The sequence below is a fragment of the Calypte anna genome, chromosome 18, assembly GCF_003957555.1.
Source record: "Calypte anna isolate BGI_N300 chromosome 18, bCalAnn1_v1.p, whole genome shotgun sequence".
In the NCBI taxonomy this organism is placed as follows: domain Eukaryota; kingdom Metazoa; phylum Chordata; class Aves; order Apodiformes; family Trochilidae; genus Calypte; species Calypte anna.
The window spans coordinates 4,437,055-4,464,792 of record NC_044263.1 but is presented as its reverse complement, the minus strand read 5'-3'; the positions used below and the strand labels follow the sequence as shown (position 1 = coordinate 4,464,792).

The 27,738-nt window shown below is 46.3% G+C and overlaps 1 protein-coding gene across 1 annotated transcript in view; it reads right to left on the bottom strand.

The window, feature by feature from the left end:
* The window catches only part of SHISA6 (shisa family member 6), a 214,315-nt gene that overhangs the window by 156,990 nt on the left and 29,587 nt on the right, over nt 1-27,738 (bottom strand). The window contains exon 3 of the mRNA XM_030461941.1: nt 10,615-10,710. Within this exon, the coding sequence (XP_030317801.1) occupies nt 10,615-10,710 (96 nt within the window). The remainder of the gene's footprint in view (nt 1-10,614; nt 10,711-27,738) is intronic.

Below are 27,738 nucleotides of genomic sequence, written 5' to 3'. Positions count from 1 at the left end.
CTCATCAATGTTTATAAATATGTAAAGAGAGAGAGCCAGGAGGATGGAGTCAAGCTTTTCTCAGGGGCAACCAACAACAGGACAAGGGGCAATGGTTATAAACTGGAGCACAGGCATTTCCATACAAATATAAGAAAGAATTTTTTCACTGTGAGGGTGCCAGAGCCCTGGCCCAGGCTGCTCAGGGAGGTTGTGGAGTCTCCTTCCCTGGAGACATTCAGAGCCCACCTGGATGTGTTCCTGTGTGACTGCTATGGGGGACCCTGCTCTGGCAGGGGGGTTGGACTCAGTGATTTTTCAAGGTCCCTTCCAACCCCTAACTTTCTATGACTCAGGGTTTCTTAGAGAACATGCCCAACCACCTCCTGAGAGCCTCCAGGTAACAAATCATCTCCATCCCCATGAAACTGGCAGGTGAGGGCTGCCCATTCCTTCTACTCAAGTCCTGAGAGGACTGAAGCACTTTGACTCAACAGTTTCCCCACTGCCCTGGCAGCAGAAGTGATTCCTGCCACAGGGCACTGAAAATTCCTGTCAGCCTCCAGGCAGTTACAAAGGACAATGTGGTACAGTTGCCCCCGTTGTCACCTCCCTGCTTCTTGGCATCTCTGCACTTCTTTTCTCAGAGAACAGAAGTTTTGCACTGTACAGACTTCCCTCACCTATACAATAGGTTTGCTCCAACCTGGTTTCATAACCTAAACTCAATCACAGCAATGTCACTCCAGCAGGCAGGAAACTGCTGATCTGTCTCTCCCTGCACGGAGAATAATTCAACAGTTAGAAATACCTCCTGGCTACAGCAAGCTCTTGAACATCTCTGCCAAAGAGAGAAAATTCTCCTTCCCTGGAGCGAAAACCAGGCTTCTGGTTTCTACAACCTGGGTTTAACTGGGCAAACTTCTTAGCACTTCCCCCAGCATCTGAAAGCAGTGGCCACCCACATGTGAGCACTGACTCTCCCACAAGCCCAGGCTGCCAGCAGCCCACGTTGTATTCTGGCACATAACCAAGAACAGAAGCAAGGCAACAGTCATCTTGGTGCTACTGGTGACCCCAGACAGAACCTCAGGTGATGAAATGCCCAGGCTTCCTTCATTGAGTAGAGAAGGATTTTGGTGCCTGGTTGAAGGTACAAAACCATCTAGCTTCACTACAGACTTCTTAAGTGTCCTTGCAGCCCCATGAATGGGAGATTAATGGCTCACAGACAAATGTCACCAGCATTAGTCACTAAGAGATAATCTAAACAAGAAGGAGGTTCTCAGCCTACAGGATTTGCCCTGTCCTGGAAGGGTAAAGCAGCCCTGCTTGGATGAAAACATCTCCATGAGCCACCTCTGAACCAGCAGAGCAATGTGCTACCAGCAGCAGGTCTTCCACGACAGGTTCTCTCATATCAGCTGGGACTAGGTTATGGGCCCAACACATTAAAAGTCACATTTTTTGAGAATTGTATTATCCTTTTGACTTCAAAACAACTGCAGCAGGAGAGCCCTCATTCAGCTGTTATACTCTGCAGCATGGACACCATAGCAGCAATCAACACAACTGAATTTGGAACCACATGAAGAAGAATTCCTCCAGCAGAGGACCACAACAGGAACTAAGTGACTAGAGAAGCACACCTCTGGGTTTAGGACAACAAAGAAATATTGTGAACTGTGGAACTTAACATTCCTGCTTCAAGAGAGGCTGTTGCACACCTGTACACCCAGTGTAAGAAGGAATAAGATATCTGGGCCATGTCTCCCTCTGAGCTGTCCCCATCATGGTTCCCATCTTCAATGCGTGGCCTTTAGATGCTACCACAAGACAAACCAGTCACTGGCAGGGGCCCACATGCTGTCAGGAGATGGAGATTAATTGGTTTCAAAGAGTAGAAAAAGTCAATCAATAAGTTCGAGCCTGTCTCTCAAGGACTGTCTTCTATTACTTTTGTGGCATTTGTTGTATAACCCCCTACAGCTGTCCACAGTTTTGAACTGACTATTGAAGGATAAACTGAAACTCCTAAGACCAAATCAATACCCTGCCAGTGAGTACCACACCTTGAAAGTAAATCTGGAAAACAAGCCCAGTCCCTGTGACTCCAAAGAGACTTCTCTGCTGAGGAGCCAATGTTTCTCCCAAGGAGCTTTAGAAGTTAAACTGCATCTAACACACTGGGTTTGTTAGACCAGATTTTGGGGTGTGCCCAAGCTCCTCATCTGACCATGGGATTTGGTTGTACTGGTGTGATCACAGATGCTTCAGAACTCCAGATTCCTCTTGCAAAGCCCCTACCTGCACCCAGGAATCTCCAGGGTTTGGATAATATTTTAATTTCTTATTTACAGTCTTCAAACACAATTAAGACTGAATGATGAGCTGCTAAAGAGACAGCATCCCAACTGTGAGAGTGATCCTTAACTTCACCTAAACTCCCTCTTTGGGGAGATGACCAGCCTGAGAGGTTTAGTGATGCTGCGTCAGGAAATTGTAAGGTTTTATAAACATCAGTTATTGATAATAAATATAGAAAAAGACATTCTTCAGAGTGAAGTGTGTGATATGCAGCTGAAGTTCCCTGTCTCATAGGTAGCTGGGCTGTAACTGCCAGCTTTTCAACAGCCTTCAGCACAGTTTTTAAAGGCATCTGCCAAAACATCATGGAGAGCTGACAGACTCTCTGGGAAAGGGCATGGGATAACAGGCTTTGTTCTTCTCCCCTTAGCTATTGTAAGTTATTTTGATATCCTGTTAACACACAGCAGAAGGAGAAGAAATACATCCTGAAGTACTAATTATTGAAAAACAGCCATGGAAATTCAGTGGAGTGCTGGATGCAATGGAGTTTGTAGGACAAGAGAGTGAGCAGCAAAATAATTCCCTGACCACAGATGGAGACAGAGCTGAGTGATAACTTCAGTGCTTTACACTGACATGGGAACATAAGGTCCCCAGCAGTGGCAGTGGTGAAGGCTTGTCCTGAGTTCCTGGGCATGCCTGGAAAGGGGGCCACAAAGTAAAGGCAAAAGCCAGAGATGCCCCATGCAAAGTGCAAGGTGTAAGTTTAGCTCCAACTTTGCACATTTCAGTACTGGCTGCCAATCCTCATTGCTAACCCAGCCTGTATGTGCACACACAGAAAGACCACATAGGGTGACCTTCCCCTGGCTCAGACAGAAGACTGGGGGTTTGACAGTCCCTTGGTGAGAAAGAAAAGACAATCCAATCTGGCTGGCACCTTTTCTTCCCACCTCAGTCCTGCATCCTCAGGGAAGAATGTTTTGATCAGGTTAAGTTAAAAATGCCATTAATCAGCTGAGGAGGGGAACAATATCATCTCCATCTGACAAGTGTCTCTTCACAGAACCAGGGAGATACCCACAGGGGAAGCTTTTTTCCTGGCTGCAGGAAGCATTCCTCATTTCATAGCTGGCTAAGGAGCAGTGCTGGGCTTCTTCTTGCCACAGTCAGCTGAGTCTCCTGGCTTAGCAGTGATCTGTGTGCTCCGTGACCTGCTTGTGGTCATTTTTCTGCTGTTTCCTTAATAAGCTTGAAGTTTCTCAGATTAGCTGCCAATTAATTCTCCTTCTGCTCATCACTCATAGTGTGGGACACACTAGCTGGGAAAGCCACGCTCCAAACCAGTCTCTCCATGTGGGCAACTTGTCTGCAGAGAGAAAGGCACAGACCCATCACCTGGGATATTGCAACGTCCTTTGCAGTAGGTGAGCCCAGGGACTGATGTGGTTTTTGCTCATGTTCATCTCATTCCTTGCTGCCAGCAGGGGCATGCTGACCACTGCTGCTGGCACTGCTATGGTTTCCATGACCTCCCACTCTCCTCCTACCCAGCTATTCACAGGGCTATTAAAAAGGGGGAGAAAAAAAATATATATAAAAGAAAAAAAAAAAAAAAAAAAAAGCTGTCCAGACTCTGCTGAGAAATGGCCATTTGCCTCTGAAGTCAGTTCAATAATTCAGAGCAGCTTGAAATGCCCGATTGCGTAATGGAATCTTTCTGCACTGCTGTGAAGCAGTTCCCACATCCCAATGATCCTATTTTCAAGTCAATACATTTTCAGTGTCAGAATATGCAAGAGTTGGAAATTAATCTGGAATCAGGATGCAAGTGATCGATGAACCAAAAAACAACTCACTGGGATGCAGTTGGCTCTGGCCTGAGATCTCCCCACGGATACCAGATGTCTAACAAGTGTTTAATGAGAAAAAGGACTCAACATACCCAACCCTCATTTTGTTTGCATAATCTATTCATGGTGTGTTACAGGGACAGGCATGAAAAAAAAAAAAAAAAAAAAAAGACCCTTAAGCTTCTGTTTCTCCCTGCATTGATGAACCTGCTGCAAGTGAGGGTTACTAATGATGGGGGAGGCAGCAAACTCCATCTTGGAGCTGATTCACTGCAGGTTCTGTAGCTGATGTCAGTTGTGAGAAACGTAACCCGAGACTCAAAAATAACAAATTAAGGGTATGAACCAGCACTTTGGGAAAGAATCTGGACCACAAGGCTGCCAACCAAGCAACAGGGAACCAGCCATGACAGCAGGGAGCCAGGGAAGTGTTGGAGAGAGGAAGCACAATCCTCCAACTGCTAATGATGATTAAATTAATAAATCTCTCTCCTCACATTCATCTCTGAATCTTATTTACATGCCAGTGAATGGGTAAAACTGCTGGTTCTTGAGTAGATTCTTGTAAAAGGGGCTCAGTTTGGGATGTCCAAGAGGAGCAGTGTGTAAAAGGGGAACGTGCACAATGTGTGTCCAAGAGGAAGAACTAGTGGCAACCAATGTGAACACCTAATCCCTTTTCAACCACATCCTATTACCTTTAGTCTGTATGCAAAGCTCACAGCCTGCTGAATGTTATAAATCCATTGAAGTGTCTGCATAAAGATTAGTTTGCACACAGATATGTCGTTTATAAAATACAGAGCCTGTCACAGGTACTCCTCAGCTTGCAGAAAATCCACCAACAGTAGAGAGAACGGGTAAATGAGGGAGGACAATCAAGACATCTCAGATGTCTTGGGCAGACCAAGACATCTCAGGAAGGAAATAACCTGATCCTCATATTGACACGGGGATGTCCCACAGCCCTATCATCATCAAGAAGTTTTCCTAAGAGTCACACCAAGGTGAACTTGGCAGTGGTGTCTTGGGCTAACATAGACTTACTCATGAGTCATTTACTCTGTGCTTCCTCTTTCCATCCAGGGGGAAGGCAAGACCTTCCAGTGAGAGCAGGAGAGACATGGTGCTGGGAAAGCTCTGGAGCATCCAGGAAAGAAAAGAGGAGACACTGGAGCTGCCACCTGCCTCAGCTGGCTGAGACACTGAAGCAGCTCAGGAAGATCTTGGTTTCTAAGTATGATCTAGAGCTGCATTTGTCCTCTTGAATGTTTGGCTTTAGGGATGGCTTTCTGATAAACTCACACAAATGTTAAGCTGTCAGATAAAGCTGTTGCTTTACTCTCACTCATTGTCTTGCAATGAGCCTGAGTGACCCTGTTGATATCAGGTCCTCCATCTCCTGGTGCTGGCCCATGGGGTGATGGTGGGAATGCTCCCTGGGATGGTCTGCACCTCCAGGAGGCTGCAGGGCACTACCCAACAAAGGGAATGGTTGGCCATGGGCTGGCAGCAGAATGTGCCAGGTCAGGGACAAGATAATTCCCTCAACTTCTTGGAGCCCAAAGAAAGGCAAGCCCATGGGAAGGAGCAGTGAGACTCAGCTGCTATCTCAAGCCTTCAGCTCTCCCTCCCATCCTGACATTACCCTTTCCCCCTCACCCTCACAAACCCCTGTAGCTTCCAAACATCAAATCCATCTGGTAGACATCTTCCAGTGCCCTGGCACCATGGGATTTATGGTCTGCCTGTCCTCAAACCAACTCAGGCACACACCTGTGGCTAAGGTGGGCCTAGATCAAGAACCATTTCCTCCTTTTAGACATGCACTAAAAAAGAGCTGAGAGAATTATTGTCAGCTGTGGAAAAGCAATAAGTCAGCAACAGATGACCTCTCATTTCCCCCTTTGCCCGCATGCAGATGCTGTGCATCCCTTCAGGGATTTTATCAGGAGATGGCAAAGTCTGAGGCTGTATCTGAGGAGTATGACCTCAAGTTGGGCATAAGGTCCTGCTGAAGAACAGAGACCATGTTCCCACACACTAAATGCATTAAACCAGCAGAGGCTGAACAGCTTTACCTCCCATGAAGGGCTGTGCCATCAAGAGTTCCCTGAGCCACCCTGCAGATGCCTAAGGTACATCCATGCTGCAGGGCAGGGAGAACAGAGGCTGAGGCAGGCAAAGCAGGCTGGAAATCTTGCCATAGCTGCACCAAATATCACAAGATGAAATGTGACTGTGGGTGGCTTTTATTGCTCAGCCACCAGGCTGGCTTTTCTACCCCAACATTGTTCTCACGTTGCCCACACTGCAGGAGCTGGTGCAGCTCCACAGAGATGCCAGCAGCTTTAGCAGCCACATCACACTGACTTGGATACATGGTTCATTTTTGATTTTTTGTTTGTTTGTTTCCCTGTCTACTGACACTGCTGCAGAACATCCTTGGTGCAAATTTTTAGTGGGATACTGGAAGTAAGGAGAGTTCTGCAGATGCCCCAAGTCAGAGCTCATCACTCAATGAAGCCAGAAGCAGCAAAAACTGGGAGCCTTGAACCAAAAAGTGAGAGGTTCTTTTTCTACAAGTGTTACTGGGCAGGCTGTCAGGACATTTGCCTCTTCCTGAGTTTCCCACACAGGCTTTTCAAGTTGCAGTCCTACCTCTGCACCTCCTCAAAGACCTGGCATAGACTTAGAAGAAACTATGAGATTGTAGGACAAGTCCTGCTTTTTCCCTACAAGCTGACCCTGCAGTAGAGGTGTCTGAAATCCCATATTCCTCCTGCTTCCCTCTTCCCACTCAGTTCAACTGGGAAATTGCAGTTTTCCAGAAAAAAAACACCAACAAAACAACAACAAAGGAAACCCAAACAAACCTCACTATTTTTAATAGTGTTTCAGAGCTACCAGGAAAACAGAGAAGTTGCTAAGTGAGTTCCTACAGAATTTCTACTGCAGTCACAGACTGGGTAAATACAAGGAGCCCAATCCCATGCTATTTTCAAAGTCTAAGTCTAATAGTGAAAAAAACAAACAAACAAGCAAAAAAACCAAGTTGCTCCAAGTTGTGTTGCAGCTATGTGAGTTTCTATCCTAGGCTGTGGGACAGAGTAGAGCCCTGGCAGGACAGGGTGTAAGGTCCAGGGTAGGGTTGTCCCAGCCTGGGAGATGTGGGAGCAGCAAGATGCTGGAAGAAAGAACAGGCTGAAGAAGCTGAGTTTTAAATTGGATTAGTGCACGGAGGGATGCAATAACTCCTCTCCTCAGTGCTCCTACTTGTTTCACTGGAGTACTGAACTCTCTTAGCAACTGGAGCAATAGGATCCCACACGTACAGAGCAATAGGGATCCATCTGCCCCCCTCTGATGGCCCTGTTGGAGAGGGGATGAGGTGCCCCCAGACCATCCAGGTAACATTCATGTAGAGGTGCTGGTGTCTCCCATGTGCCTCTACATGGAACTGGAGGTTACTGCCTCAGAATAAAATGTCTAAATTCTAGCCATCTAACTTCAGCTGAGATTAGTCCTGCCCTGCATCTCTATGACCTCAAGACTTTGGATTCATTCTGACATCATCATGACAGACTGACAGTGAAGTCTTTTACCAGGGTTTGAAGAACACACTCTGTAGTGATTTTATAGACTTAAATGCCAGGCAGTGATGCATTACCCAATGGAGTGTCATGTAAGAATCATAAATCACAACCTCGCAGGAGCTCAGGGATGTCAGACATGGGAATATTGCTGATTTGGTATCCATGGTAGTTTGGCATGTCTCACATCTTTGTCTCCTGCCCAAAATAGATTAGCTCTTAAATATTACTCAGCACTTGGAGTTCTGCCACAGCACAGAAGACAGTTGAGAAAACACCAAAAATGTGCAAAGAAATATTGAGATAAACTTCATTGGCTTTGTTCAGTCTAAAGGCAGAAGTCTCTGGTAACTGCAAGGCAGGGCAAGGTTATTTGGCTAATGGTAGAGGTAGAGATTTTAACTCATGCACTGGAACTAAAATAGGACAAAATCTGAGCAGGAAGCTGCTCAGCTGAAGCTCAGGACTCTCAGCATTGCTGGAGCACTCCTGTGTCCATGTACAACTGGGCTGCCAGCTCAAGCTGAACACAGGAAATCTATTATGTGGTATTTCTAGAAATAATCAAACGATCCAGGGCACAGCCCTAATGGCAGAGCCCCTAAGTCATTTGTTACATCCCAAGGCCCTATTTTCACTGTACAAACAAGCACTCAAATCCTATCACAGACAAAGACAGCTGTACACATTTGCAGAAGCAAACCAGGCAGTTTGCCTGCGGAATGTGTGGAGATTTTAACCACCTGCACCAGGCAGGAGTGGGCGTGTGGATTTGCTATCAAGAAGTTAACATTATGGTGCTGTTCAAATAAAATCCGGATTTGCAGGTAGCTGAAAAGTAAATTTAAACATCAATCAATCCTTTCATGTTCATAAAGAGCCAATATGTAGTTAAAGTTCTTCAACTCTTAGCCTTTTATTCTCTCTGGAAAGCACCACCTTATCTGATGGCTGCTGGCAGAGGTAGCACATGAACAGTCTGGGCTCCCAGTGCCCACTCTCCCACCTTCCCAGGGACAGAGAATCTTCTCTGTGGGGCTACCAGCCAGTGGAAAAGGTGTAAAAACCACTGGCCACTAACAGAGAACAGAGCCTCCGAGATTCTTCAGTTAAAGAAGGAAAACAGGTTTTGTCCTTATCAGGGAAGGACCTGGGAAAAGTACATTGCACAGAAAGCTGCTTGGAGATAATTCAAATGTCTGAGCCAAAGAAGGAGGTTTTACAGCCCTGCCCAGGGTTCCCCATGTGCTGGATGAAGGCTACCAGGAGACACCACTCTGTAGACATCTACTGGGGTACCCTTCCTGCCTCACCCTATATACACCCTCAGGCCTGATGTGATACAACACAATTGTAAAACTCCTTTTGGATGGGGAGGAGAAAGGGAGACCTTCTGTGAAACGCCACCCATGAGTCCTTCCTTGGACCACATCTCTTCCCAGCCCACCTGAAGGGTTATGGTGGTTTTTCTCTGCTCTCCTTCCACCAGAGCAGTGCCAGGCTGGTATTGCAGAATATTGTATTACAAGTCCCACGGGTGCTGCCTCAGCCTCAGTAAACTTTATTTAAGCACACACAGACATACACAGACAATATACATATATTTGTTTCTTCTCTGACAGTTCTACAGGACCAACACTGCTTTGGATGACAACTCATGGAGAATTTGGAAAAGCGCAGGAATTTTTTTTTTTTAATAAAAATTTTTAAAAAATAAAATAAAAAATAAAATTAAAAAAAAAAAAAAGGTCAAAAGGTCTTTAGGTCTTTTAATAATTTGTGAGTTGTGGTCATCCACAGAAACAACACAGGTGCATTCAACCAGGCAAGCACAAGGACACATCTCCACGTACAGTACATTGTGTCTATATAGGCATCTCCACATACATTGCATCTAGAGAAATGTACAACAGTCTCAGAAGTCAGCAGAGGACACAGAACCAGCCAAGGACTGGCACAGCACATGTCTGGTACATGTTTGCATTCTCAGTGTCCAACTCACTGCCAGGGCACCAGTGGGACTCGGTCAGGGTGTGGGTGGCAACAGAAAGATGCTCCAAAGATCAGAGTCTCACTGTACACTAGAAAAACTCACCAAATAGGCAACAGTGGCATAAAATGAACATTCAGCTGGGGTTCTGGTGACCAGCTCCTAGGAGTCAGATCTTACAGCTCTGCTGGCACCACAGCTCCTGGGATATACGGTTACTTAGCTAATAGAGCTACAGCTGTCTCTCTACATAGATTTTATATACAGTACACGTACACAGAACATACACAGAGCAGGATATGTATATTTTTGTGTTTTCATGTTTGTACATTATATCACAGGTTATATGAACACATAAAATATACGTTTGAGGACCTAAAAAGAAATAATTTTAGAAAAGATTCATAATACTCATCCCTCCCACCCCTCAAAAACAAGGAGAAAAACAAAACAAAACAACAAAAAAAAAGCTTGGAAGTCAAACAAAAGAAATCCAAACCCACTCTCTTGAAGTGTTAACTGCCTGCCCTGGGACAGCATTTCACTCCTTCCCCTTCCCTTTATAAGGACAGCAGCACACAGGTGGTTTTCAACCATACACCTGGGAAACCACAAAGCAGTAGAAATCTTTGAACTGCAAAGTCAGAGTGGAGCCTGGGGCCAGGCTGCCTGGCTCTATATTCTCCCACCATGCCCCTCCCTAGGGTTTAAAAGGTTCAGCCAGGAGCACAGTATTTTACCTGCAGTGAGATCTCCTAGAATAAACCTACTGACTACAGTCCAATACTGTTACCTCATGGCACTTAGAACCCAGCTTCTGAGTTATAGCTTTTTTTTTTATTTATTTAAAACAATCTTTTTATTTAGCAAAAAATTGTTTCCACTGTACCCTTCGTGTGTCCTCTTCCTAATGTGACAAACCCGGAGGAGATGAAGTTATGGAGATCTGGCCCTCCACTTCGATAAATATCCTTTCCATAGGGACCTGCAGAGGAAAAGAAGACAAGAAAACCTTTCTTTCAGTGGGAAAGTGTGTTTATAGATATAGAAATATCCAAATATCTGCTACAAAGCCCCACTGTCACCCTCATTTTTAAGTAGCAAGGCCCCTCCACATGGTTACATTCTCAATGGCAAGCAGAGGGGCTACCACAGCAGCATCAAAGTCTTAGTGCTTTATTGGTAAAGATTTATGAAGCAGAACAATTGTATATTTTGGAAGAGGTTGCCCAAGGAATTTGTGTCTGTCTCATTCCTGACAGTGTTCAAGGCCAGACTGTTTAGGGTGTTGAGCAACCTGGGCTGGTGGGAGGTGTCCTACCCATGCTGGGGGGTGAGCTTTCTGGTCCCTTCCAACCCAAACCATTCTATCATTCCATGATTCGATGATGATATTTTGATAACTGCCAAGGAATGAGTGGATTCCAAGAGGGGAACTATGAAGGTGCCAAAGCAAACACCCCAATGCCTGGAAAATTTGATCATCCCTGGCTCAGGTTCAGGTTTGGTAGGAGCAGCCCCCCCAAGGAACTCGTATCACTCAGACCTTCAAGACTAAGGAGCTAAAGAAAATCAGACAAGATGTGACTTTGATTCTTTTTTATTCCAGGCAGACCCCTGGCAGCATCCATGTCCTCTTGGTAGAGCTTTCGTCTCAGCACAAAGCAAAGGTGGAAATATTGCTCTTGTCCAGGCTGGACCCAAGTGCCCAGTAAAAGTGTGACAGTAAACTTATAGCTTTGATTTGCTCTTAAATGGCATCTCTGGATAGTTTCTGAAGAGCAAGAATCTTCTGCAGAACCCTTCCCAGGAGCTTTCTCAGTCCATGACAGGAGAGTAGGTTCAGGAGACACCCAGCTTTTTAATATTTTAATATATTAATAATAAAAATATATCTTAAAAGCCTCTGCCTCCCTGTTACCATGCAAAGCTCTAAAATGAGGACATAGATAATTTTTCAGATACTCTTTATCATCTCCTCCCTTTTTCATGTTGTTAATTTCTCCATTCCTTTTATTTTAGAAAGAGGCAAAGATAAGATAGGTGGGGGGGAGGGAAGAGAGGCAGCCTCAGGGGCTGAGAATGCAGCTCCCTGGCTGTGAAGTCTCCATCCTCTCCATGCCTTCCTGCACACACCCCTGATGTGTCAGTGTTCTTCTGAGCCAGGGTGGCTGGAGGTCCAGCCTGGCAGATGGTCCAGCACAGGCACTGGAGCAGGAGAGCTGAGTCAGGAGGCCACAGGGAGGGTCACACGAGATCCAGGTGGAAATGCAGCCTAGGGTCATGTTCTGCCTGGCTCACATTGCCTCTGACAGATGCTACAGCCCTTTTACTATTTTTCAAACTCTGAGACCAAATGCTGTTTGTTCCCATCCACTTCCAGGCTCTCTGGCAACACTGAGAAGTAATTGGAACAGAGGCTCTGAAAGCTCATCAGTCTGCAAAGTCCTCTTTCCTTTTCAGCCCAGCAGCTCCCACTGATTTTTCAGTCCATTACTCTTGTCACCAGAGTCCACCTTGCATACGAGTGGGTTGAAGGTAAGGTAAGGTCTAAAGTGTCCCCAGATGTCCCTGCAATGGATCTGAGCTGGTGCCATGCCCATTCCCCATGCAGGGAAGACCCCAGCAACTGTCTGGCCAGGAGAGTCAAGCACAGGCTGTGCCATCACCAGGGATGTTGAAGCTCCTCAGAGGAGGCTCACATATGGCAGGCAGAAGCTGCTGAGACTTCTGACAAATGTTTATTCCTATCTAATAGAAAAAGCATCCCACTCCTTTCCCTCATATATTTCGTCTGGTCAAGGTCAAGTGTTCTCTATAAACTTCTCAAAACACAGATGAAGTGTTTCTCCAAGGTTTGGGAGTGTTAGCAGCGAGACAGTTTTCTTCTTGCAGTTACAGTGACACAAGGGGGCTGCAAAAAACCTCCAGTGTGGGGAAATCCAACCTTAAATTCACTGGGAAGAGTTTTCAGAAAAAAAATTAGAAAAGAGAGAAGGATTTTCTGCTTCTGCAGGACAGCTCACGGGCTCATGCTCTCTTCTTCCTACTTGGCTTTTGCCAGCTCTGGCTGCTGTGTTCCTGAAGAAGGGTGACAGACTTTTGCCTCTGAGTCCCTGGAAGCTATTCTTGCTTCGTGAGATATTTGTTCTTCTCCTGAGAAGATGGTCTGTGGCTACAATGCCCAATTCACTTTCTTCTCTTTTTTTCCTATCACTTTTCTAAAATGTGCTGCATTTTTTTCTTTCCACTGAGCCAATTTTCGCTCCTCTACCATCAATTTCTGTGCTCTCAGGGCCAGCTACTCTGCTGGCTGGCACTCTATCAGTGCCATAAATTTGCCATTTTAAACAAGGATAAAAGAAACACACAGATGCATGCTATTACCTCTAGCTGAAATCAGCTGTCTTTTATATGTCCCTTTGGAAAATCTGTTCAAGGCAGAGATCAAGAAGGGGAAGCATATAAAAAAAAAAAAAAGTAAACATTTACTGGCAGACTGAAGATTGTTCATCAGCCATTTGCTCTCTGAACCTTGCTCTGCCCCTTCCTATAGTACATAGTAGTTAAATTAAATCATTCTTGTGATAACAATCCATTAACATTTGAATAGCAGCTATGTTTTCCCCACGAGAAACTTGAACTTTTAAACTTCAAGGAGCACGAGTTTTCTCTTTTTTTACAGATACTTTACAGGATGCTACGGTTGTTTAAAATGCTTTTTAGTGCTTGCTCACTTCTGATCATTTCTCTTGACATAAAAATGCTGATAAATGGCTTTTACTTTCAGAAGCACCTTGAGGGCTGCTGGGGGGTCAAGCTCAGGTGCTATTCTTCAGATTTTTTCATAATGCTGATGAGAAGCTCACCATGAGCCAGCAATGTGCACTCACAGCCCAGAAGCCACCCCTGTCCTGGGCTGCATCCCCAGCAGCATGGGCAGCAGGGTGAGAGAGGGGATTGTCCCCCTCTGCTCTGCCCTGCTCTGCCCTGCTCTGGTGAGATCCCACCTGGGGTCCTGGGTCCAGTTCTGGTGTCTCCAACACCAGAAGGAGATGGAGCTGTGGAAGTGAATGCAGAGGAGGCACCGGAGATGTTGGGAAGGGTGGAGGAGCTCTGCTCTGGAGCTAGGCTGAGAGGTGGGGATATTCAGTCTGGAGAAGAGAAGGATGCAATGGGGAGACCTTAGAGCACCTTCCAGTGCCTGAAGGGGCTCCAGGAAAGCTGGGGAGGGACTTTGGACAAGGGTAGGGAGGGACAGAAGACTGTGAATGGTTTTAATACGAAAGAGGTGAGATTGAGATGAGATCTTAGGAAGAAATTCTTTGGTGTGAGGTTGCTGAGCCCCTGGCCCAGGTTGCCCAGAGAAGCTGTGGCTGCCCCATCCCTGGCAGTGTTCCAGCCCAGGTTGGATGGAACAGCCTGGGCTGGTGGGAGGTGTCCCTGCCCATGGCAGGGGGGTGAGACTGAATGAGCTTTAAGGTCACTATCAACGCAAACCATTCTATGATTCCGTGCCCCATCTCCAGCACACAAGAGGCCCTCTTTTAATGCACAATTTCTCAAACAGATTTTGTAACTCTGAGGCCTGCTTTTCAGTCAGGATAAAAATTAAATTGCTGCTTCAGAGCCTGGTGTTTGACTCCCCCCCCATCCCTATGCTCAGCAAACCCTCAGACACACACAGGCTGTCTTTTCATTAAAAGAAATGACCAAGACTCCAGCAAACTGCATGTTGCTAAAGCAAATAAAAACTTCTACGACTTAAATTTACCAGAAGAGATCGAAACAAAGTGAAACAGGACTTTTTAATTTTTTTTTCCCCCTTTCCTTTGGTTGTGAGGCTCAGCAGAGGCAGAGAGCAGCTGAGTGGTTTGCCTGCCTGACAATAAAGGCAGATTCTTTAGGGCATGCAGCTCAAAGAGAGAACATTGCATCACAATGGCATCCTGGGTAACACACATATGGAACAAACTCAGTCACAAACAGCAATTACAACCCCAGCTCTGATTTAACAGAATTATTAGAGCTGAACTAAAATGCTGTTATCCACCTCTTGGAAACATTATTCCGGAGTAGGGATTGCATCACCCGAGAAGGGCAGACAGGGACTGTGCTGGATGGCCTCTTGCAGGATACACTCTGGGATTCTGACCTCAGCCTTCTCACAGATTTCCTTGGAGGAAAAGAAATCAACTCCCCACACCCAAGCTCCTCAGCACAAATATTATTCTCAGACAGAACTCCATAGGAAAAAAAAAAAATCATCTTTTTTAGGTGAGGAACCTCCCCACACCCCAACCCACAGAGCCCACCTGCAGCTGATGCTGCTCCTTTCTGCTGGAGTTACCCTTTTTGGAGCTATTTTAAAGGTATCAACAGATGAGGACAAAGGGCATGAGGTGTCAAAATGATTGCAGGGGGTTTGCTGGGAACAGGGCAGCTTGTTCTGCATGGCTCTGGTTGTCCTGCCCAGCAGCCACAATCTCCTTCCCATGCAAGGGGAGGCTTCAGAACTGACCCCAGAGATTCTCACCAAGGGGCTGCACAGGTCAGCCAGCAAGCACACAAATCCCTTCCCCTGGAAGGAAGTCTTATTGCAGAAATCAGGCTATTAGCCATGGCTGTGGAAGTGTCTGCAGGCAGGTTGGACACCTTGGTATCTCACCACAGCACGGGGTGCAGCAGGCCAACAGAGCTGACAAGGATAAGAAGGGGTACCCAAGGGATGCCACTGAACTAGGACCATTTTCTGTCTTTAAAAACCTCACAAACAGAAGCCTCCCACACTTGTCAGAACCAGGGCACAGTAAGGGTCACCACAGCATGTTTTTTCTGGTTTGATACGATAGTTCTGGGGTCACTGAACATGCAAATGTACAAAAAAAAAAAAAAATAACCCAAACAAACAAGCAACTAGAAAAAGTTCAGAGATACTCAGGGTGAGCTGTCAGCATTGTCAGACACAGGCAAGATGTAGTCCAAATCAGTATAAAGTTTTCTTTATCAGGACTGATAAAGTTTTTTTCTATGTACTACATCCATTCCTTAGTGTAAATCACACCAGTTGGGCTCAGGAGAGATGTGTTCCACCTGCCTAATAATGTGACAACCTACCCATGACTTCACTCTCTGTCAAAATAACTGCCTCTTCTGTCTTTTCCTCATGCTAAGCCTATGTCACATCCTTCCCTGCTTCATCCTTCCTCTTCTACACCACATGTGACTGCTGACCACAGAGAACCTGCTTATATCAACCCTCATGAGGCCATCTGGCCACAGACTGTGCCAAACAGACCAAGGCCATGGCTTTGTCCATCTCCTCTCTGCAGCTCAGTAGGAATGGTCTCCTGGTCCAGGGTCTGTGATCCCTCCCGGTCCCCAAGGCTTTTGCCATGTTCTGAAGAAGAATGGGGGCCACACCTGAGCCAACAGAGCCAGGTCTTGTGTCACCATGAGTATTATGTCACCAGGGTGTCCTTGACCCACTGGGGTACAGTGCTTCAGCAAGCACATGGCCCTTGCATAACTGACCTCCCAGTGGACCAGAACACATGGTACCATCTCAAGCCAAGGTCACTGCCAAGCCAAAGAGCAACTTTGGGTTCAAAATAGAACAAGGGGATTGTTCTAACTTGAAAACTGGGAGATCTTTGTTTTTCCTTTTGATTTCTTTCAGTGTGACTTGTGCCTTACCAGCTTTCAGACTGCAGTTGCATCATATCTTCCAGCCTTCTTTACAACCAGGACAGGTAAAAGCTTCCTATTCACAACTGAATACTGGAGCTCTCAAGTCAAATGTATTGGCCAGGACCTGGACTTTATAAGAAATGATGCAAACTGGAAGACTTCACACAACATCACAAGAATGGAGAACAGTTCTCTGGCACAGGGTTTGTGCCAGCCCAAACTAGCAAGGCTGCCAAAAATGTGCCCCCTTACTGCACAGCAGCCCAAGCCAAATCCAGTGCAAGGAGCTGCATGAGTCTGGGTCATCCTCATGGATTTTTCTGGCATTGGGGAACATGTAGAACCAGGAAGCTAAAAGCTCTGCTGGCTCTTCCTCAGAAATGACCAAGAGAACATCTCCTTTCATTAATTGTTTATTCTGTTAGCTACCTAGCAGTTGTCCTTGATTTTGCAACCCCCCCTGGAAGCTGTAACAAGCCGTAAGAGGCTTCAGGACACACTGTTTTTAGGTTCTGTTAACTTAAAAAATGACTCTGTGAAAAATACAGCAGTGCAGTGCTGGAGGGTCTTGTGGCAACACACATTGGGCATGACAGAAATACAGCCATGAGTTCATATTCCACTGAGATGTCTCAATAAAAACACTTTCCAAGAGAGAGGATTAAATTGGTAGGAAAAGAAATTACAGCCCCTTGCCAAGGCTCCCAGTGCATGTGTTGGGTAGCAGAAAAACCCACTGAAGATTTTGGTTTGTGCAGGAGACAGCTCTGGTCCCATTGTCTGCTCCTCCTCTACCCAGGCACACATCCATGTCTTGAAGCATGTGGAAGATCCACAAAGAGCATTTACATTCCCAAGAAGCAAGGAAGGGCAGTCCTGTCCTCCATAGCACAACAGAGGGAAGAGACCCTGTGGATTTAGGAAATGAGGGCCAAGGGCTCACACAAACATCAGATGTCCTGGACTACTGCACTCCCCATCCCTGTGCTGAAGATGTTCCCCTTCACATGGGAGGGAAGAAGGAAGGAAAAGGGGCACTGATTCTTACCCCTTGAGGACATAAGGATCTATTTCCATTATGTGTGCAATTTACAGCAGTGACATCATGTAAAATGCAGGGAAAGCACAAACAAATCAAGACTGGCAGACATCTCCAGAGAAAACTCACCCAGATGCAATCCTTGCCCAGAGAGGACAATGGAGCCACTACCAAAGCTGCCTGGATTTGAGCTGCTTTTGGTGTGATGGCAGCACAGGGACTGTCACCTACCCTGGTCTGGCTCTGCTCTGGCACCAGCCTGTGGCAGCAGCCTGACAAAGCCAGGTTGTCCCTGGTGACAAAATGATAACCAAACCAGAGAGACCTGGGAAGAGTGAGCTCAACACCAGACATCCAAGTCAAGTACTAGTAAGTTTTATATAACTTTTTAAGGGTAGAATCACATGGTTGGAAGGCACCTTTAAGATCATCCCCCTGCCATGGGCAGGGACACCTCCCACCAGATCAGGTTGCTCAGAGCCCTGTCCAGCCTGGCCTTAAAAACTTCCAGGGATGGAGCTTCCACCTCCTCTCTGGGCAGCCTGTGCCAGTGTCTCACCACCCTCATGGGGAAGAAATTTTTCCTAATGTCCAGTTGGAATCTACCTACCTCTCATTTGAATCCATTCCCCCATGTCCTGTCACTACCTGAGGTTCTGAAGAGTCCCTTCCCAGCTTTCTTGTAGCCCCTTCAAATACTGGAAGGCCACAATAAGGTCTCCTTGGAGTCTTCTCCTCTCCAGACTGAATAATCCCAATTCTCTCAGTCTGTCCTCATAGGGGAGGTGCTTTGCCTCTGATCTGGACACATTCCACCACATCCATGTCTATGTACGAACACCTCTTTCTCATTACTATGAACCATGAGCATTAGCACTGCTTCAGCTGCTCCTCGTGTTTTGATTTGCATATGAAGACATTAAATAACTAACAATCCACTTTCATCTCCACACATGAGGTGAGCACCCTTTGGCTATGAAGGATTTCGAGGGTAATGCTTTATCTATAAAGTTCCCTTCTTCCAGCACTAATTCCCAGATCAGTATGGAAGAAATTCAAAAGTTTCCAGCTAGAGAAAATGCCAGCTTAGATACACATAAAGTAATTTGGCTGACACATTTAGAGGAACCATTTTAATTAATTATCTCATAAATATCTTGGCTGCTTTCCCTTTAACAGTGTTAAATTTCATGCTATGTTGGAATTTAGTCCGTGCTGGCTAAGTGCTAGGCACTGAAATTGTCACACCTTTAAGCTTCTCACAATAAATTGGTGTTATTAAGAAGCCACAGTGTCACAGAAGGCACCGTGTGCTCTGCTTTTAATTGAGGTGACCAACAGTGGTGATAGAGCTGCTACAGGAAGCCCTGGGTGACTGTAGGGTACCTCAAGTCCCCTGGATGCTGGAGGTACTCACTACTCAGGTATTTTGCTGAAGTTCTGCTTCCTGAGGCCAACTCAGGAACATGTACTGGCAATTCATACAGAAAATACAGCTCCTGGAGGGCTGATGGCAACACCTGCCTTGCTGAAGAAACAAAGGCTCAAAGAGAAGCTTGTGCATAGGTGTCCTGGTTCAAGGTCCTATTCTGACCTGGGGTCACCTCTCCTGCATTATTGTTCTTATATAATTTATATAATTATGTATATAATCCACTTTTCCCATTCCTTCTTTTGAGGGAGTTGGCTTGCTCCTGCTGACAAGGGTATGAACAAGACAAGAGCTGGCTGTGCTTGGACTTGGGGGTGGTGGTGGACCAGAAGGTTAATGAGCCATTAATGTGTGATTGAAGCCCAGAAAGAAAACCATGTCCTGGGCTGCATCAAAAGAAGCACAGACAAGGGTCAAGGAAGGTGATTCTCCCCCTCTGCTCTTGTAAGACCCCACCTGCAGTGCTGGGTCCAGTTCTGGGGTCCCAGACACAAGAAGGACACAGAGCTCCTGGAAAGTGTCCAGAGAGAGCCGTTAAAAAGCTCAGAGGGCTGAGCACCTCCCTGTGAAGCCAGGCTGAGGGACTGGGATTGGGGCCTGGAGAAGAGGAGACCTTAGAGCAACCTTTCAATGTCTGAAGGGGCTACAAGAAAGCTGAGGGAGGGCTTTGGACACAGGGGTGTAGGGAGAAGACAAGGGGGAATGGTTTAAAACTTTAAGAGGAGAGATTTAGGTTGGATATTGGGAACAAATTATTTAATTTGAGGGTGGTGAGAAACTGGAACAGGTTCCCCAGAGAAGCTTTGGCTGCCCCATCCCTGGCAGTGTTCCAGCCCAGGTTGGATGGGGCTTGGAGCAACCTGGGCTGGTGGGAGGTGCCCCTGACCATGGCAGGGAGATGGAACTGGATGAGCTTTAAGGTCCCTTCCAGCCAAAACCATTCTATGATTCTGTGATTCTATTCTTGACAAACAATGCTGCTTTTTGTACCCATTTGAGGTTGGAGATTACAATGAGCACCTCTGCTTCCAGTCACAAATATGCAGCCAAGACCTCTCTCCTTTGCTGCATTTACAGCCTTCTTTTGGGAACAGCAGCAACTGCCTACATGGAAAAGTAACCTGAGGGAAGTGTTGAGTGGCTCTCCCATTCTCTGTAATCTGATTTAGCAGGTGGAAGCAGCAGGAAAGTGTCACTGCTCTGTTATAAGTGCTCAGAAAATTATGTCAAGAACTTATACTACCTACTTCTTCTGCAAAGGAGATGAATGTTACAAAGTAATGTTAGAAAATTACACTCAAAATGCAAAGTCTGCAGAGGATAAGAGAGATGGCATGATCCCTGGCTCAAACTGCAAGACTTCTTAGCCTTGTTTTGGGATTTTGTGTTGCCCGGACCTCTGCAACTTCAGCCTTTCATTTCCAAGTAATAACATCTCTTGAGATAACTGAGGGAAACTGGTTTATGCTTGCATGCTTAACTGGCTTTAAAACAGCAGTTTCAGTTTGATATGAAGACATTAATTTCAGAAATGTTTAAAAGGTCTGCTTTTACAGTGTTCTCCTTGGATAAAGAAACTGCAAAGCTTCAGTTATGGTCCCCCAGTGCATTTGGCTTATAGAGGTACTTCTCAATAAACAGAATTTTAGGAATCCAGTGTCCACAGGTACACGAGCACCACAGCCCAAACACTTTTGCTGTGACTTTTGGGGGAAAAGAATGATGGTGATTAATCCTTAATTCCGGGTAAGGCAGAAAAAGAGAATGTACCTGCTGCTGTCTCAGTTAACTCTGAAGAGTTCAGTCCTTAAAGCACAAAATCTCAGGAAATCTCTGGGAGACAGGGGATAAAAGGAGAGGGAAAAACTGTATGTATGTCTTGGCCTTAGTCACTGAAGGACCTGGTGCTGTCACTGAGAATGGAAAGGGCAGAGGATGTAAGAAAAACGGGGCTGTCATTAAAGACTGAGGATTTGTAATTAAATAGAATGCTGGGGGTTATTTTCTTATGCAGATGGGGGAAATCCTTCACCTGGAAGATGCAATAGCATACAGTTTCCTGACACTGCAGGGCCACATCTATGTCCAGCTGCACAGGAGGGGACACCTGGACACATCTGGAGAATTCAGCACCACGTCCAGGTCTCCCCAGTACAGACATGTGCAGAAAGCCCAAGGGCTCCTCAGGGAGCTCCAGCAGGGAAAACAGGGAGCTGGGAATGTCTAGGAATGTTGCAGGTGCATAACAACCAGACATTCCTGCCATGGCTGAGGGCAGGATACATGAGGCTGTTTGTATTTTTCAAACCTCTTCTTTATACTGAACAAACAAGAATCATCATACCTAAATCTCATACAAACTACATGTCTTTATGAGGACAGACTGAGAGAATTGGGATTATTCAGTCTGGAGAGGAGAAGACTCCAAGGAGACCTTGTTGTGGCCTTCCAGTATCTGAAGGGGGCTACAAGAAAGCTGGGAAGGGACTCTTTAGGATCTCAGGTAGTGATAGGACATGGGGGAATGGATTCAAATGAGAGGTAGGTAGATTCCAACTGGACATTAGGAAAAATTTCTTCCCCATGAGGGTGGTGAGACCCTGGCACAGGTTGCCCAGAGAGGAGGTGGGAGCTCCATCCCTGGAAGTTTTTAAGGCCAGGCTGGAAAGGGCTCTGAGCAACCTGATCTGGTGGGAGGTGTCCCTGCCCATGGCAGGGGGGTTGGAACTGGATGATCTTAAAGGTCCCTTCCAACCCTGAAAATGCCGTGATTCTACAGTATTAGAAGGGTTGGACCAGAAGATCCTTGAGGTCCCTTTCAACCTGACATTCTCTGGATTGTTTGAGCAGTCTGTATCCCTCACACACCTTCCTCAAGCTCCTTCTCATCTCTCTTGGGTTTCTTGTTTCTTTGGTCCTGCAGCACATGGTGAAATCCCTGTGTTACTGAAGGATGGAGGCTCTGCTAGTCCTGGGTGCTCAGTCAGGACCCTGAGAGATGCTCAGCCAGCAGCCTGGAGCACCTGCCCACAGCTTCTGGCAGGATCTGCATGAGCATTTCCTCATGTAACAGGAGGCCATGCTGACAGTTCCCCAAGACTGCTGATTCCTAGAGGAAGCTGTAAGTTGTGCCGGTGCTGCCTGTTGACTTGTTTAAGTGCTTATAAAGAGTCGCTTCTGGGTATTTAATCTGGTTTTATATGATAATTCCAGTGCTTACTCATAAAGATCCCCATAGCTAGGAGGAACATTGGTAAACAGCACCATGCAGAGCTCTACACTCCAGTAACATCCACTTTTATTGGAGTTAGACATGTAGGAATATGACAGGGAGACGTTCCCAAAGTACCACGGGGTGATCTAATGGCACAACTTGTTCCATCACTAATGAGAGACACAAGGCCACCAATTCCCTGTGCTGTGCTTTGAAATTGTGCCCTGGAGTGCCTTTCAGCACGGGTTTCTCTGAGCCTAATCCACTTTCCAGAGATGTTGTGCCTCTGAACGCTCCAGAGCTGAGCATCCCCAGCAGTCAGGCTGCTTCTGCTGGAGCTTGCCTGATCTAATTTAGAGAGGGCCTAATATTCCCCTTCTAATTAATTTGTTCTGTTAGCCTGCGACTGAACTGGCTTTTGTTCTTTGGGAGCTCCTCAAAAATTAGATGCAATACCTGATGGAATTTAATTATATAGGCTGGGAGAAAGTGATTAAGGGCAGAGGGAGGGCTGAGGCACCACACGAATGCTTCAAGGGTATCAGCAGAGGGGAAGGTAGGGGCTGCTTTTTCTCAGCTGGAGGGAGAATACTAAGGAGTGACTGTCTCCAGCAGGAACTTTAAGGTGAGAGATCAACATGGTTTGATATCCCAACACCTTTGCAAGGGTCAGATTTAAATTACTCGAGCTGTTGAGATCTGTCTCAGATATCATCCCAATGAAATTAGGTCTGCACACCCCCCTTGGCCTTGTGCAGCACATCTCAATTCTCATGCTCTTTTATTCCATCATGAGCTGTGTGCTTCCACAGTGAGAAGAACAGGCTGCAAGAGAAGGATCCACCAAGGAGATGAATACAATGGTGTTTGCTCCAGGTCTCTACCAGGACTGGCTTGACTGAGAACCTCCTAGGCCACACATCCCAGCTTTCAGTGGGACAACTGAGTTACTTAAGATGCTAAATGTGAAGGGTATTCAAGAGTGGGGACTTTTAGGTCAAACTTCAACAGAAATGCAGCAAAACTGCCTGATTCTCCCAGTGTTTGGTCACCACAACCGTGCCCATCTCCACTCCATGGCACAGGAATAACTTATGTAGTAGTGGAATTGAATGCAAGGGTGGCTGAGGAAAGAAACAGCAGAGTGAAGAAGATAGGGGAGAGGAAGAACTGGGGCAAATAAAAATGCCTGATCACAAGAAATCCTTGGGTTGTAAACCCCTGGCAACTGCTTGGAGTCACACAGGTATTCAGTGATAAAGTTAGGAACCACCAGGCTGCCACAAAGTGCTCAGAGGTTCCCAGGCACATCTCACACTGCCAGAAAGTCCCACATGGAGCTGGGTTTGAAAATGATGGGGAGGGAGTTGGTCTGGGATTCAAGGTGTCCAGAAAGCCAAAGGCACCCAAAGTAAAGACCCCCATAAGCAAGGCACAGTTTGGTAATGGCAAGGGTGGCTGCAGCCTCCTGGGGCTCTGTGCTGCTCCAGGAAGAGGGACTCAAAAGGAAAGCCAGTGAAGGTGACTGGGAATGTCTCTGCTCCCAGACTGGTAGGATCCACTTGTGAAAGCACCTTAGGGTTGTGGGAAGGGGTGCGTGTAGAGGGATCTCCTTAAGGGGATCTTCTGGGCTGTATGTTCTTACCCTGATGCCACCAGGCAGGTGAGTCCTAAATAACTAGAAATGGAAGAAAATGTGTCAAAGTATTTGCCCTTAAACAAGCTGGTTAAAGCACTGGTGCTTAGCAGCCTGACACAAACAAGGAAAGATCTTTTTAAACCCACTACACAAGCCTTGTTCTACTTAGGAAATACTTAATGCAGTCTCACTTGGGAATTCAGAGGCAAGGGGTCAGGGGAAGCAGTGCAGAAGCTGGCTTTGTTCCCAGCTCTTGTTTTGGTGCCACAGGAGACACCAGCTCCAGGGACAATGACAAGGAAGCTCATCAGAGGATGCTTACCACTTTGAGACCCCATCTGGCAGGGAGGAGCACTCTGCCCCTGGTTAATGATCATGAGCAGTGGTTGAGAAGAGTTCTGGTGCTAAGGAGCACCTCAGGGCAGCAATAGAACCTTCCTGCTGCCTGAGGACCCCTGAGCAGAACATCACCACTTCTGCAGCATGCAACAAACACCTTCCTGCTGGAGTAATTTGTCTCCCAAATCCCAGCCCCATCAGACTCTCTTCTGACTGCCAGTGATGTCTCTGATTGAGGAGCTGATGGGGTCACCCAGAGCCAAATGGAGTCCTGTCTCCCCAGATCACCTTTGATTTATCAATAATGATCTCTCTCAACTCCCACACACCTTCAGAAGCTGGGGCTCTTATCCCAAGCAGCCTGACACAGAGAAAGGAGCCCCCATGCTACTGCTGAGCCAAAAAGCAGATGAGCTGAGGCATGCCCCGGTCTGTCTGCCTGTTCCCACACAAATATCATCTCTAAGCCACCAGAGAGGTCAAAGCAACCCCAGCTCCTCAGCTAATTAAGCACAAACACATGGTCCAGAAGAGCCTGTGGTAATTGCTCCTGGATTTGTTTGATTAGAAGCTTCTCTAAAACCAGCCATGAATATGAGGTGCTTCATAACCACCCCCTCTCTCTGCAGTCAGCTGGTGCCTCCTGCTCATGGGATGTGCCTGGGATCAACCTGCCTCCTGATGCCCCAACCTGCTGGATCTGCTCAGAAACACCAAGAACTTCAAACTGGGAGGTTTGGCTGCTGCCCCTGTAGCCTCTTCTTGAGTCAGGAGTCCTTCCTCAGCCTGAGATCTGGGAGTTTTTGTGTTGCTCAACTGCTTGAATTTGTGTCTCTTGATTCCTTTGTATGTTATTGGAAGGAGAAGATAGACATGAAAGTGGGTAATCCAGGCCTTAATATTCAAGAGCTGCTCAATGGGAAGTGACAAGAGACCAAGGACCCAGCCTGACTCCCACAGAGAATCATAGAAAGAGAGGAGATGGAAGGGACCTTGAAAAATCACTGAGTCCAACCCCCCTGCCAGAGCAGGGTCCCCCATAGCAGTCACACAGGGACACATCCAGGTGGGCTCTGAATGTCTCCAGGGAAGGAGACTCCACAACCTCCCTGAGCAGCCTGAGCCAGGGCTCTGTCACCCTCACAGTGCAGAAATTTATCCTCATGTTTATATGGAACCTCCTATGCTCAGGCTTATATCCACTGCCCCTTGTTCTGTCATTGGGCATCACTGAGAAGAGCCTGGTACCATCCTCCTGGCTCTCTCTCTTTACATATTTATAAACATTGATGAGCTCACCCCTCATTCCCCTCCCCTCCAAGCTGCAGAGCCCCAGCTCCCTCAGCCTTTTCTCACCAGGACAGCCCATGACAAGCCTGCATCACTTTGCATTTGGGCCAGGTGTTTGGACCAAAACTCTCTCATTTCAGACACAGTGATCAGTTTTCCTTCTGACTTTAGGAAATGAGACTTTTTGACAAGACACTGACAGTTTCTTCTAGCAATCCATTCCTGCATAGCATCTCTCCCAGTTTGATGAGCAGAATTGAGTTACACAATAGCTTGGTGGGCCTAGCATGGGAGGGAGCAAGGAAACACCCAGCTCTGCACTCTCAGCTGAAGAATTAAATGCCCATTATATTTACTGTCAGATTAATAAGGTTCAATCTACTACAGAAGGCATTCATTTGCCCCAAGTTTGCTTTCAAGACATTCAGGTCCTCATGTGGATACTCCTTTCTACAGTCAGTGGAAAAGAATATCTTTGTTTCAAAGTACCTCAGATTAAAACACCTCCAAGGTTGCCTACTTCCCTCCACCTTACCAGGACTTCCTTGACCTGCTCAGACTTGGAGCTCTGAATGTGGCTGTCAATGAGAAGGTTCTAGGATGTGGGAGTCTCTGGAGTTGAGAGATCAGCTTTAACCTTTGTCTGATGAAACAAGCACCATGGGCATCTGACGGCCTTTGGCTACCCTCAGACTTTAACCATTTAACTTTCCTCTGTTGGCTAGAATAAATAAAACTGAAATGTTCCTCATCCTCATTTGCCATCAAATCCAGGATACTCCAGGTTTTTCCTACAAGGGGGAAGTTTAAAGGCAGTGCTATGTGAGCATGGTGGGTGGAGGTCCTGGGAAACATGGGAGTATGATGGAAAGGGATGATGCAGCAGTGATGGTTGTGGTGGAAGCAACACTGACAGCATGGCCTTGGTTGTGATGTTGCCCTGCTTGGTGTCTTTGGATGATTCATGTCTCTGCCTGTGCTTCAGTTTGACAGTTGGTAACTGGTGATAATCCTTATTTTCTCAGCTGGGCTTTTGGAGCTTCTTTATAAATATTTATGAGCTGCTCTGTTTATAATTGTAAGTAAATAAATGGGTATATGGAGCTGACAGTCTGAGGATGCAAGTTGTTCTGTTTCACACACTTAAATGTAGTCATTTAGGGTTTCTGCTTGCATTTGGAAGCCAAGAAGCCAGGAACAACAACTGCAAAAACTCACAACTCAAATGAGCCCCAGTTATGAAAGAAAAGTCAGTACTTAAGAGGCAAATCCTGCTGACATTAGGAGAGACCAGGAAAAGCTCTTGTAGGTACTTCATGTGCCTAAACATCTAGATGGGAGCATGCTGAAGCATATACAAATGCTGAAGAGTCTAGATGCTTGCTTAAATCAATTTGAGAGGGAACATCATGCTCAGATACTCAAAAGCCTTTGGGGTCTTACTTCCCACTCATTTTCCCATGACATCTGTAGGTTATCTTTGGGGACCTTATGGGAATCCCCCTAGATGTCTTTTCACACCTCTTTCTTTGTCCTGATGAACAGCTTTCCTTGATTTTCTTAACTTGTTGGTGTCGATTCTCTTCATCATTAAGTACTCAGAAACACACTAAAAAAAAAATTACTCAAGAGCAAGGGAGGTTTAATCTGGAGGGATGGTCAATGCTCCTTTAGAACTGAGTTTGAAATAACAGGGACACTGGTCCTACATGATTATCAGAGATTCTTTTCTTGATTATTAGCTGATTATATATCCAAGCCTCTGAATTCCTGGACTTGGGCTGCTCCCCAGCTGACTGCTCCTTGAAGATGGCTCCATCCTTTATGATGACAAGCAAGGGGTGACCATGGCATCAACACTGTGCAGACTGCAGTGGCCAAGATGCTTTGCTGCAGTGGGATCCTACTAGGATCCCAAAGCAGAGATCCCTGAGGAATATCCCAACAACTTGTGTTTAATGCTTGACACCTGTTGCTCCAACAGGGTTTAGAGGTGTAAGCACAGCAGTCCAGATTGGGCTGGGAATAGCTGAACAGAAACAAAGGGAACGAAGGTCTACAACAAAACCTAAAAGACAAGAGTGATGTTAAAACTAAAATTTTAGTGAATAAGGAAGAGGAAAACAAGTGTAAGTTAAAAGGCTACTGAGAAGAAGTGACAGAACTGGGGAAGATTCCTGGAGGTGTTTGAATGTACTCACGAGCTGAATGAAGAGGTTGGAGAAAACTGACAGATGAGAGTCTTCTGCCAAAATAAAAAATACTAGTAAACCAGCATGTGTGGTAAACTGGAGGAGCTCAGCACTTCCTGGCTGTTTGAAGGAGGCAAAGCCTGGGAGATGTCCTGCCTGGCTGTGAAGGGTTAAAGTG